At 41.3% G+C, this 13,354-nt stretch overlaps 1 protein-coding gene across 1 annotated transcript in view; it reads right to left on the minus strand.

Annotated features, from left to right (window-relative positions):
• Positions 1-13,354, minus strand: part of nbeaa (neurobeachin a) — a 113,301-nt gene that overhangs the window by 72,381 nt on the left and 27,566 nt on the right. Inside the window, exon 4 of the mRNA XM_017041719.2 lies at positions 424-655. Within this exon, the coding sequence (XP_016897208.1) occupies positions 424-655 (232 nt within the window). The remainder of the gene's footprint in view (positions 1-423; positions 656-13,354) is intronic.

The following is a 13,354-nucleotide window of genomic DNA, read 5'->3' on the forward strand; positions in this document are numbered from 1 at the left end:
ATATACCAATAATAATCATTATACATTATTGTTGTTATTATTATTATTACTTTTGTTATTTATTTCTATAGTAAAACCATGGGATTAGATCCCATCGTCATCACATTGTCGATCATCATGTGCATATGGTTATATTGACTTTGACCAGTAATCCAACACTAGTACTATATCTGCTAGCTATACCTATTTTTTTATTTTTTCATACCTGGTTTTAGTATCCGAGTTCATATTACAACTGCAAAAACAACATCAACATCTCAACCTTTTATTTATTCTTTAACATTTGTGTGTTTTTGTTTTGTTGTATTTAAAGGTGTTTGATTGGCCGATACCTTGACCAGGTCTCCCTTGTAAAACTGATTCTAAAAGTCGAATGAGACTTTGACTAAAACACAGGTCAATGTGAAGTCATCCGTGGCTCACCTGCGATCATGTCGTCCACAGTGCTCATCTTGAGCAGCACCTGCTGAATGAGGCCGACCTCGGTGCTGGTCTGCAGGTTGCGCACGCTCTTGCGCAGGATCGCGGTGAACATGCTCCAGATCTCGGCCTGGCACGTCACTTCGCAGTGAGACAACAGCTCCACCATGCAGCCAATGCTCTCCGCCTCCTGAATGATGAAGTTCATCTCCAGGTCGAACTCGCCGCCCACCAGCTATAAGAGGAGGAGAAGGAGAAGGAGGATGAAAGATAAGGTTTTTGGAAACATGGGGAATTGGAAAGAAAAGGGGAAGGAGAAAGAAAACAGAAAAGAAAAATGATTTACTGAAGCATTTGTCCTTTGGTCTCTAGGAGAGGAACGTCTGCCTCCCTGACGAATGCTGATTATGGATAGAAAAGAATTTCCATGCTGGAGGCCACACATTACACAACAAATAATCATCCTCTATCTGTGCACGCATGCAGAAAGACACAGAAAGCCATCTTCTCTTCCATCTCTCTTCCCCTCTGTTCCGTTTGAAGTGCAGCACTCTCCAATAGCAACTGCAATCATTCTGACAATGCGGCCGACAAAAAACCCTTATAGAAGCACGGTGAGGTGATGATTAACAAACCTCTCAGTCCCTGGGATCTGAAAGACCATTAGCCAAAGAAGCCCATTTTTGCAAAGTCGAGTGCAACGACTCGGCCTGTTTTTAATGACTGTACTGTAATTACTTGTGAGAGTACACTCCTTACATTACCATGCCACTATGACCCTTGGCGTAATGCACTATATTGCACACAATTAGTCACTGCATTCAGCACATGAACAGCAGCGGACTCACTATCCTCACTAGCCAGGAAAAAGAAAAAACAAAAACTTTTGTCCATAACAACCTGTCAACACGCTCCGGTGAAGAGGAAGTAGTGGAGTCANNNGGCGCATTCACTGAGCAGGAATAGAAACACTCAGTCAGTCAGTCAGTCAGTCAATCATTCATGCAGAACTGTCAGTGAAAAGATTACAAGAGAAGCTAGCTAAGCTATGTAGCGGTTGTTAATAGGAGGAAACAAACGTGTAATCCTGCTGTATAACCACCGTCTGCCCTCTGCTGTCACTTTATGTATATTTTTTCCTTTTTCTGTTCTTCTGCAACTAGAATTAACTCATTGTCTCGCATTAGCCTTTTTTTGATTTGTTTTTCAGTGCTATGACATCCTAGTCATCCATATATACAGTAATGTTCATTCCAGACAACTACAAAACTAATGAAACTTCTGACCATGTCTTCTGCATACCAAAGTGATAATAAAAAGAATAATAATACATTCCAATTGGTTTAATACCCAAGCGTTACAGGAACAGCAATAAACCATTAACAATTAAAGCCTGCTTCAGTCCACTGACCGCACACAGCTTTTAAAACTTTAGAAACTGTTATTAAAAAAGAGATATAGCAATTTAAATAACTGCCTGAATATTAGCTAGTGAAAGTGCTAATGAGCGTATAAGTATTTTCTTCCTTTTCTTTGTATTTAATATCAGTGGAAGGTGCTGTTATTTTTTGTGGTTGTGGGTACAAAATAATTCTGGTTCCAGACGTCTGGGACGTCTTGTTCTCTGGTGTTGTTCAGTTTTGGTTTTTTTTTAGCATATTTAAAAAATCCAAGGACCTGAGATTGGATTTCTCAAACCTGTGGTCAAAACAAATTCAGTGTGTTACAATGGATGACTCAATAGAAAATGAGTTGTGTCTGGACTAGTTTTCTTTTGGATGATCTGTGACCAATTCTAAAAGGTGTCACTCCGTGCCACGTGTGTGACAGTGTCATATGTGCTGGAGTTGAGATAGATCAGGGCGATCTGGGTCAGGACACGACGTGAAGCTACAGATCGTAGCAACAGAGGTCGTCTCATTTGTTATAATCAGAACAGGAAGTTGACAATTCATTTTCACACACAGTGATTTACAAAAGCCAGGTAAGTGTTTACAATCCTGAAGGCTGCTGATGTAGCTAAATATAAATGATATTTTATTTGTAACAAATATGTCATTTGTAACTGCTATTCTGTGACCATAGTGTGGATTCGGTTGTGGTAGCTTTGACAACTGGTTACCAAAATTTACAGGGCATCATTTTGCAAACCAACACCAACTCTAGAAAGGTAGAAACCACAGCCAGGAATAAATAGAAACAATTATTGCAGGAAGCTCTGAAGGGATGGACAGGCCAGCAGGCCTCAGCTTTGACAGACTTATACTGAATGTCTAAAAAAACAAATACTAAAAGTAGTTTACACCATTGGTTGCCATTTGGAACACACCAAGCCCTAACCTAGGGAGCACTGAAGACAGACTGTAGCCATACCAACATCTATAGTCCTACACCTAATCCATCTCAGGCGAGGTCTCAGTCCCCCTGGACAGTTTTCTAATTTACCAGATATTCAGACAAAAATAAAACTTTCACACTCCACCTCATGTCTACACACATTTCTCACACTCCCGTCTCCCTCTCTCACCACCCTCTCTCTCTCTCTCTCTCTCAGAGAAGTGAATTGATCCAGTGCACTCTGCGAACACATTAGCACAGATTAGCGAGGACTCCTGAACGAGGCACAGAATAAAGGGAGGACGAATTAATTCATCCCTTATCGAGTTTTACCATCTCCTCCGAGGCTCCTGATTACAGGACACACTGGAGATCACTCTGTCCTACAGTATGTATACATCCTACAAGTCTGGGGATGTTTGACACGCCACCTTAAGAGGTGGTTTGTCTTTGAAGACACGATGCAGATGTGTCAGAGATTTTTTTAAGCCTTAAGCCTGAGACAAAATTCACCTTAAAACTAAATTGTAAAAATAAATTCACTGCATAAATATTGACAGAGAACCAATATTTCAGCAGCACTAAGATAGATACATAGATATACAACAAATAGATAGATGATAAATAGATGGATGGATAGATGGATAGACAACAAATAGATAGATAAATAGATAGATACCCATCGTGACTTTCTAGAATAAATCAAATTCATTAATGTTATAGTTAAGTATTTTGGACATAATTAAAATAAATAATCATACTTTCCTATGGGGCATCATTTGTGTAAATGCAGCAGAACCTAAACACATGTAGCAACAGATCCCACACAGCACGCCTGCTCCTCCCACCCGTGCACCAAGCATCGCTGCAAGATTAGTGGGAATGATGCAAACAAGAGCAACAAATCTGAGTCCTGCCACCGACAGCACCAGTTGGAAAAATGGAGGAGCAAATGCAAGGAATGCAGTGGGAGAGGAGAATGTGCTCATTATAATTATTCTCTCTCCTGCACAGACGAGGAACACGAAAAACAAAGGCAACCGAAACCTTGCTGACACATCCAGGAAATGTCTGGACCTATAGCATCAAGGAAAACGGGGAGAACAAAAAAAAACCAAAAACAACCCTTTAATATTAAAAACCCGCCAATCAAATTTATATTCTGCTTTTAATAGGTACCATAAAAATGACAAATGCTCCGGCATCTCTCTCTGCCCATTATTTGCTTGAGTAGAGCTTTTAATTGACGTATAAATAAACACGCCGCATAAATGGCAACAGGGTTGATCGTGAATGGCCTGCGCACACTCGAGCGCACTCAAGCAGCGTCGATGCCGGCGCCGCGCACGCAGGGAAAGAAAAGATTAGTAATTAGTTTTACGAGGGGACATGATTCTCTTTACATGAATGTGTAACCTTTTGATCTCTCGTTTGAGCGCACTCCGTGCACCCGTGATGTCAGCCAAGTGGGAAAGCAGTAATCACATTAATGAGCACGCACAAAAGGTCTTTAGCACCCTCAACATCTGCCCCGGTGCTAAAAAGAACACAGACACACACACACACACACACACAATGACAGGGGCGAACACTGTGTCACAGGCCGCAGGATAAAGGAGGCTGGTAGGAGAAAGCGTCTCCTCCAAGGTCCTTCATGTGCTGACTGCACTGTCTTCTTGGCAACCCGGTGAAGACCTTTGTTTTGGCAGGACTGTGACAGTTTTTGCTCTAAAAGTATATCACATGTCAAAATATGCTGCATACACACACACACACACACACACACAGAGCAGCTAAGTCAAACCTCAGTGAGGAAATAACAAACTCCACCAGTGGATCAGTGAACCTCACTCACCAACAGTTCTTCACAAGAAAGAAACTTCTCCTTTCATAAAAAGGCTCTCATCCATTCTGCTCTGACGCACACAGCTTCCTGTAGGTGGCGATGACAACAGCAGGTAAAGCAGTGCAGCGTTGACCAGGAGCTGCTGGGTTCAGGTAGGTCCAGTCATACTGGCTTACTTCTTACTTCTTGTAGAAGAAGATAAACCGGCTATATACATATATAATGTACAAACAGGACCGACTGTCACTAAACACAGGGAGCAGGAGTTAGGCCTGGGATTTGCACCAGCAACCCTCCGATCAACTGCCGGATTCTTTCAACCATGAGGCCATTGAGTGTTGTGTATTGGCAACTAATTTCACATAGCCTTAGTTGAATAGCTTTTCCTTTATAATTACTGTATTTTCCATTCTCTGGCAGGACACTTGGTAGTGCAAAATATATCCAGTAGATGGCAGTAAGGTGTTTAACAGATACACTATCACCCCCTACAGGGGAGGAAAGGAGCTACAGGCTATATGGAAAAATAAATACATAATATGATGCAAACAGTATTTTATATGCATAGTGTGGTCACTATCTTAAGAGCCAAATCATAACATCTAGGGGTTTGCACACATTAGCATTAAATTGAACTAAATTCTAAATATATATCTATATGTTTATATTTATATATATATATACATATATATATATATATTATTCATTGTACAGAACAGACAATTAAAATTCTACAAAAATAAATGTAACGGTCTCTTAGTCCAGTATGAGACAAATAAAAACTTGAGAAAATATATTATTAAAAAAAACAACAGATAAATATGAGCTGAACTGTGGTTTAGTGTTTAGAATCGTTGCATCAGAACAAATGGGTCAGGCGTTCACGTCCCAGTATGTGTGTGGGTTTTCTTTAGGTACTTCCTCCCACAGTCCACCACTGTGTAGACTTGTTTGTAGATACTGTAGAGATGAAGCAGAAAACTGCATATACTACTGCTGAAGGACATACACACGAGTAACTCTGGAAATACAGTGTATGGATATATCTAAGACTCCTTTGAAATATGAGCAGAAGGAAAACTTCTGTCTTCAGAGCTTTAAAAATTATGTGTTTAACCTTGAAATACTTTCAGCACCAGCCTCCCTGGAATCTCTCACTGGACTCATTACAGATGACTAATCTGCTCGTATTCTGCATTATTTATGGGTCTGTGCAAAGTCTGTCTGTCAGACTCTGTATCTCACCCTCACATCTTTTTTAAAATTACCCTAATTTCACAGAAAGATCTCGTTCTGTGGTTGCACACCTCTTTTCTGTGTTCCCTTTCTTCTCCTATTTCTGACTCTGTCTTGAGCAGCGTTGCAGTGCCGCTCACTCAGACCCCGGAGGAAACGTAAGAGAGGAGGGAGTTTTTGGAGGGAGGGCGTAGGGTCAGGGCAGTCTACACACCACGCAGAGGTTTTATCAGCAGGCATCTCAAACCAGTCAAAACCGGCTCACATTAGAAGGTAAAAAAAAAAACTCCCTTCTGTCCATCAGACTGTTTTCTCAGTGAATGTTCAGCACAAAAACAACAGTCACTGCAATGGCTGGAGGCTTTTTAAGACAGGACATGTCACACGCATGTCACCAAGACGTTCACACCCCCCAGCATCCAGACAGGGTGTTGTATATTGTACTGCCACTTAGAGACAGTAGGGGGAACTTTGTGAACAAGCACATTAAAATGGTAGAACAAGAAATAAGTTACAGGTCGAGTTAAACAGTGGTAATGAGAGGTTAAAGCTGAACAGGTGCAGCTTAATGGGTAAGTGGCACATCAAATGTACTGACGTAAGTGCTACACACAGAGTTACTGTCAACAGGCGCAGTACTGTACATGGTACAAGTCCATCGTAGGCAGATTAATCCTACACTTGAATGACGTTCATCCGTAAGAAATCGGTGTTTGAGCTTAAAAAGTACAAGGGTTATTTGAAATATATAAAAGTATTTTTTGGGGGGGAAATACCTGGAAAAATGGAACTCCTGTGGATTTTGAGTTCCACAAAATGACCTTTTCACTGGTAAAAAATCACTGCTGTCGATGCAGACGACAGTTGAAGTGCAGGTTTTGGTTTCCATTATTAAGTAAAGAGAACTCTTTTTTTCCCCCAACACCAGCAGTTTGCATTGTCTGTTGGACAATGTTTTAACTTGGAAAAACTAAACACCATGTGTGTTTTAATTGTAACCAAAGGCAACATGGTGAGTGGTGGGGAGGGAGTGGGGGACGGGGGGGGGGCAATAAACGACAACAGCTACTTCACCAAGCGTCTTTTTCTTCTATGTGCAAATTAAAACCTATACAACAACAAACGGAGATATTTCTAATATTAATATAATAATATATATTGCTGGTTATGTTGTGTCCATCCTACTTGGCCACGGCTGGATGAATATTACGTTTATAATCAAATAATTAACTTAAATCTCCACACACATTCCAGCTGAACTTCCTCCCTAAGAGGATTTGCTGCGCTGGAGCATGTTGCTATATATAGTTAGATCACTCTCACTCATACGCGAGGGCAGATTCACCAAAAACTCTTTTTTTTTCATTTCAACATTTGCAGGTGTGGTGATTTGTCTGGTTTGGAATATTAACGTGTGCAGTCCGTTTTTTGGATTAAAATTTTAACAGGTGTTAAAAAAAGGAAAGAAAGAAAGAAATTCACATTCAAGGTTCTTTCCATTACTCAAATTAAATAAGGGGCTTTTCCGCTCTACGACAATATGAATTAATATTAATAGCGACTTGTGACAGACAGACTTCTGATGGCTCCGCTCCTGGCTGCCCCCTAATTTACCCAAGCACTACTAAGCCAGGCAGTCAGCATACTGCAAGAATCCCCTTATAAAAGAGCAGACCTAAGCAAAACACACTTAAAAGCTGTTGGGACTTTGACCTAGAAAGGTGGAGGCGACGCTGTTGTAGCACACCATACTGGAAACAGAGGTGCCAGAAGAGTCAGTGCAGCAGGAAGTGGAAAGAAAATGATATTTTTTTTCTCTTTCCTGTATGGGTTGAATTGTTAACCAGTAAAAATGAAAAAAATAATATACATAAATATATATAACATATATATAACATTGAATAAAACATATGTGACCAACATTTCCATCTCATTAATGAATGGTTAAATGAAGTGTAAATCCTTCATTTAAAAAGTCATTAAAAAAATCTCATTAATTATGATAATGAGAGGGAATTAAACTATTTTAATTCACTATCATTTTAATTGAAATCGATATTTCACGCGCCCACGTCAGCCCACTGTGGAGATGTGTGGTGACGCATCAATGGGGTCATTATGTTGGTTGACTGCTACAACTGTCCGCTGAACATCAGATGATCATCAGGACCAAAGCTGGTGAAAGAAGCACCTGTTGCTCATTACAGCCATCAGAGACGAGGGGTCAGAGGCGAGTGGTCAGTCAATGGCTGCCATCTCTCTGTCCCTGTGCTTTCAAACACAGCCTTTGGTGCTGCCATCATCAATATTCAACTTCAAAGCACTCTGGGAGTGTGCCATAGAGGTGTGTGTGTTTTAGCTTATCGTGTGTGTGTGTGTGTGTGTGTGTATATAGCCTGTGTGCCTCATTACTCATTTGTATCCTCTGAGTGAGTCCTGGCCATTCAGTCTCTTTGTATGCAGAGTGAGAGGGGAGACGAGAGGCCCATCTAGACATGAGATCACAGATTATACACTTAACGCTTCACCAAGAGGGCTCAGTGGCACACAGGAGAGCAAAATTAAAGAGTGGGGGGCGGGAGAGGCGGGCGAGGGAGACGACAGAGGGACAAACAAACAAAGAGAGCGAGCCGCATAAATTGAAGAGGGAAAGCAGATTGGACAGAAGTGAAAGCAGTGATGAGAGAGTGTTTGCATTTGAGTATTAGAGTATTTGGGGGGGGGGGGGCATACGGCCCAAACAGTGGCTGAATATTTTGGGCTTTTCTATCAGAAGCCATTTTACTGGCCTCATACTAACGACCGCAAGCAAATCCCTAATATGAGAAAAATCCCACTGAAGCTTAACTGGCCTGAAAATACCCCATAATCCACCTCCTGCTTTTGTCAAGGCTTTATTAATGGAGTAAACAACAACAACATGGCCAACGGTTCATTTCGATCAGCGTTCAAATTCAAGCGCCCCGAACGGTACGTGACCATTTTTTAAACGGCGTCAGAGCACCGATCTACATTGTTTGAATTCGGCCTTGAAGAACAAAGCCAAGCAATTGAGCTGAGACTCTCAAACGGTGAGATCTGGACTCGAGGCACGGAAGTGACTGTTGTAGAGATCAGAAACGGGTTCTTCTTAGCTTCACATGGATATTTAATAACTTCACAAATGCCCTCAGAAGAAAAATAAATTATCATCACAATTTTAATAATAGCATGAATTAGAGATGAGGAAAGTGCAGAAGAAGATTAAAACCTTAACAGTGTGACAAAACTGTGCGTGTGCCGACTCATGGAGCGCAGCTTTGGAAATATATCAAAAATACAGTTTTGCTTACACTTATAATAATGATGTTAGTGAGTTTGATCATAATAATCACATCCTTAGTTTTTACATGGAGGCTTTAATTATTCTTTTTTTAATAACACAAGTGAAGATATAATTTAGTTGTTTGTTTTTTTGGACAAGGGTCTTACAGAAATAAATGTCTTTTTTGACATTTAAGTGTTTATAGAATGACTGAAGGCAAATAGAGAAAAAAAAGAGCGGCAAAGGCCAGCATATGTGTCTCTGTCTCCCTCCCTGTGATTGTAATCAGAAATGACATGTTGACTGACTGTAGCCTACAGAAACTGAGAGCTAGGGGGAGAGGAGGGAGGAGAAGGAGGGGAGAGGCATCCCCAGGACTGCATTTCCTTTATACTGGTGTCCGCACAGATGGCAGATGCAGCCAGCACTTATAAAAGCCATTTCAGACATTTCCATTTCAGTCAAAAGCAAACACACATGCACGAGCCGTTGTCAGCAAAATAAACATAATCAGAGGCGCTCTGCATGAAGTGAAGACCTCAGAGCGCGGGGAGCGACAGAAGCGAGAGCAGACTGCCAAATCATAGGTGTGTCATTTCACAAGTGATAGAGTGCAGAACGGAAAAGTTTCAAAACAAGCACACATCCAAACACTCCCACATCAGACGCTGCGAAAATTCAACAGTGATTACATAAACCCACACCAGGGAATATACAGTAAGAGTTGTTTTGCACCAGCACAAACAAGCCAACTTTTGCCAACGGAGCACGCGCCTGTCTGTAGGCAGTGTTTTAACTATCTGTGCTCGCAGATTTTTAAACACAGCTCGGTGTTTTTAGGGCGTCTTTAAATTTACCTTTAATATAACGGGGCCAGCGCCGCGGCACCAGGTGTGTAGTTGAAAGCGGCGACTCCATTAGTCACGACTGTTCCAGAGATGAACTCTGCAGCCGAGTTATTACAGTGCTGATATAATGGAGTAGGAGGTAAAGCCTTACTTCACTTCTTCTTCTTCTTCTTCTCCTCACCAGTCCGTTGCAAGCACAGTTTGTGCTGTGTGTCACCACATACTGTATGTGAGCGTATACGCAGATGATGTGCCTTTAATCTTCTGAAGAGTTCACAGGAGATTTTTCTTTTTCTGTATGCAGTATACAGTACCTGCTCTACTGCAGTATAGGGCAGTAAAGGTGCAAAAATATCAACAGGGAGCAGTCAGATGTGAGCTTGGGTACAGTGTGTGGTGATGTTGTCCATACTGGTTCCCAAATATCACATAACAAAAGTCAAATTTCAATGCAAACACTGTTATGCTACAAATAATATGTTAGAAGTATATGGCAAAATTAACAAATATCAAGCATTTTGGGGGGGGTTTTCTGGGCAGTTGGTTTCACTTACCACCAGAAAACCATCTCTTTTTTTAACCACCAAAAAAAAAAGAGATGTAGTGCTACTACTTTTCCCCAAATATCCACACTGTTGGGAGATCACTCTCGCAGCATCCCATGGAGGAGCAGCCATGTTGCCAGTTTTCATTGTCTAAAAATACCACCGGGTCAACAGCTGCTCTGGTGGGTTTAAAACCATAATTGGGTCACTTATAAACTGACTGTGTTTAACAAGGGGGCCACGCAATGGTAGAGTGGGTAGCGTTCTTGCCTTACGGCATAAAGGTCACTTCTATCCCAGGTGGGAGCTGATAGTCAATGCATGTTCTTTCCAGTTTCTCTGGCTGCTAGAGTTGGCCACAGCCAATGGTGAAATGTGAATGAGTGCATTGAAACAATCAAACAGAGATAATAGAAAGTGTATTGAACACATTATCAGGAGACATTTTGAAATATATCACTTAAGCTATATTTGCTTTTTTTTTTGCACCCATGCAAGTTTGAAATATTTCAGTGCTGCAATGTTGGCCATCATTTGACTTGACTTGTAATAGGAATAATGGGTCACGTTCCAGCTGCTCCATTCCCCTTGGCGCCTCTGCCGAACAAAAGCAGGATAAAGAATCGTAACTCTGGCAAAAGAAAAGTTTTCTATGTCAAACATGCCAACAAACTGAGACCAAACATGCAAAACTATCACTCAACCACTGTTGTTTTAACAGGTACATACTAAGCAAAATCGTCGATGATTTGCTGCTCTGGACGCCACCACAAAATGCATCAGTGTCAACATCATCAAGGAATGGCGAATGCCACTGAGAGTTGCCCCAAATAAAACCCTGCTGCAGACTACAGCTGGGGTAAACGAAGAACCTGGCCTCTTTTTAGGAAATACCTGAACACAGTGGCCAGATGGACTTCAGTGAGAAGTCGGATTTTCAACAGCCAGTGCTCGAGGAAAAGCCCTGGAGAACCAGAAACTCGGACGTGATTGATTTATTATTACTGTTTGATCGTGCAGACCGGAATAATACATTTGAGGAAGGAAATTGGGAAATACATAAAACAGTGAACACGTGGAAGGGCAAATATACCTGTTCTGAAACATACTCTCTTATTAGAAGAAAGACACCTGGGATATACGTGGGTCTAAAGGGCCCTTCAGCATTTGAAAGGAAAATAATGCATTATGGGAAACTGACAGCTCTTGCATCCGACCACTTCCCCTGATTGGACTGAGGCCAGTAAAGCATTCCCCTTCATCGTGTCCTTACACAACACTTGTGAGCACACCCACATTTTCACTAACAGCCATGAACAGATTAGGAAGACAAAGGTTTACAGAAAACAGCACGTGACACACACACACACACACACACACAAAGCGCTCTTTTTAACTTACAGTCACTGCAACAGTGCAGATGGCAGCTAATTACGAGCTGATTTGTTTGCCACACACAGCAGTCATGCAGCAAAGTCACTTCCTTTATTGACATCACACTGATCACTGACAAACCAATCGTCTGATCACAAAGCCAGAGAAAAACAACACACTCACTCGACAATACGCTGGGCCTAATCCCCAGAACAGGATTCCATTTTGGAACAAATACTTCTAGTAGTATTTTCCAATAATACCGTCACGGTGCAGAAATGTGTGTAATAAGGTGTATCCAATAGAACCCAATCCTCCTTAGGTTAACATTGAATGTGTTTTCCCGCTGCAAATCGGGGTCAACGCTAAGAATATATTTTCGGCAGAATGCGCCAAAATTATTAAAAGGGTGAAAAGTGACTCACTGTGGCAGAAAAAAAAAATTATGCAAGGAAAATATAATATGAGCATAAATAATTTTGGCCTTTAGGCCAAGAGGGGTTATTTTCCAATCAGCTAGAGTGATGCTGTCAAGTGTCATGTAAGGAAAAACTTCCAATTTATCAGAGGAGTGTATGATCTTCAGCTCCATTAAATTAGGGATACAGAGTGGAAAGCCTCACCCTGGGCAAATTCTGCCCCGAAATGAACACACCGTGAACATGTGTCAGTGCACATCAAAGAAAAGGCAAAATTAGAGTTTCCCATGAATCGGCTTGTCAGTTTACCACACTGCCAGAAACCAAAGATAGAGAAGGATGAAAAGGCAGTGAGTGAAGTTGAGAGAACTCAGTAATACCTGCTGAGATCCGGCTCCATGAAAGTCCCTAGTTTCCAGTTCATCACAGACCAATTATCTTTGCCTTTTCTCGCCTCCATCCACTCACTCAAAGCTTGTCCTGTGTGTGTGGGCTGAAAACAAACTGCACATCAACACTGAATACACACACACACACATTCATAAAACGAGGGAAAAAAGTAAGGCTCTCTGTCATTTCCACTCTTCTCTCTCTCTGTTCACCGCTGACACACTGATTCATGCTAACAGCAGCAAACTGACGGCCACAGGGTGGAAGATAGAAGACAAAGATGGACACCACAACACGGTAAGTGCCTGCGTACAGTGAACTGTCACCAAATATTCACACCATGATGACGCATCGGAACATTTAGAATTTCAAAAAGGCTGTTATGTATTCATGACATTTATATGTGAGGGAGACTATTAGTAGTATGTGGTAAAACTGAGTGGGTCTGATGAATAGAAGGAGCTTTTCATAGAAAACCTTTTTTTTTTAACCAACTTCCTAAGAAATATTCAATTATCGGATACAATGTAAGGTGATTTCAGAGCTAAGGTTTGAGGTCAATGATAAGCCTTTTTTTTAATCCCTGTGGGAAAAAAAATTCTGTTACTTTTCTCAATCTTCTGAAGTTGTCTGTT

This window comes from Cynoglossus semilaevis, chromosome 19 (genome assembly GCF_000523025.1).
Source record: "Cynoglossus semilaevis isolate Cse_v1.0 chromosome 19, Cse_v1.0, whole genome shotgun sequence".
In the NCBI taxonomy this organism is placed as follows: Eukaryota; Metazoa; Chordata; class Actinopteri; order Pleuronectiformes; family Cynoglossidae; genus Cynoglossus; species Cynoglossus semilaevis.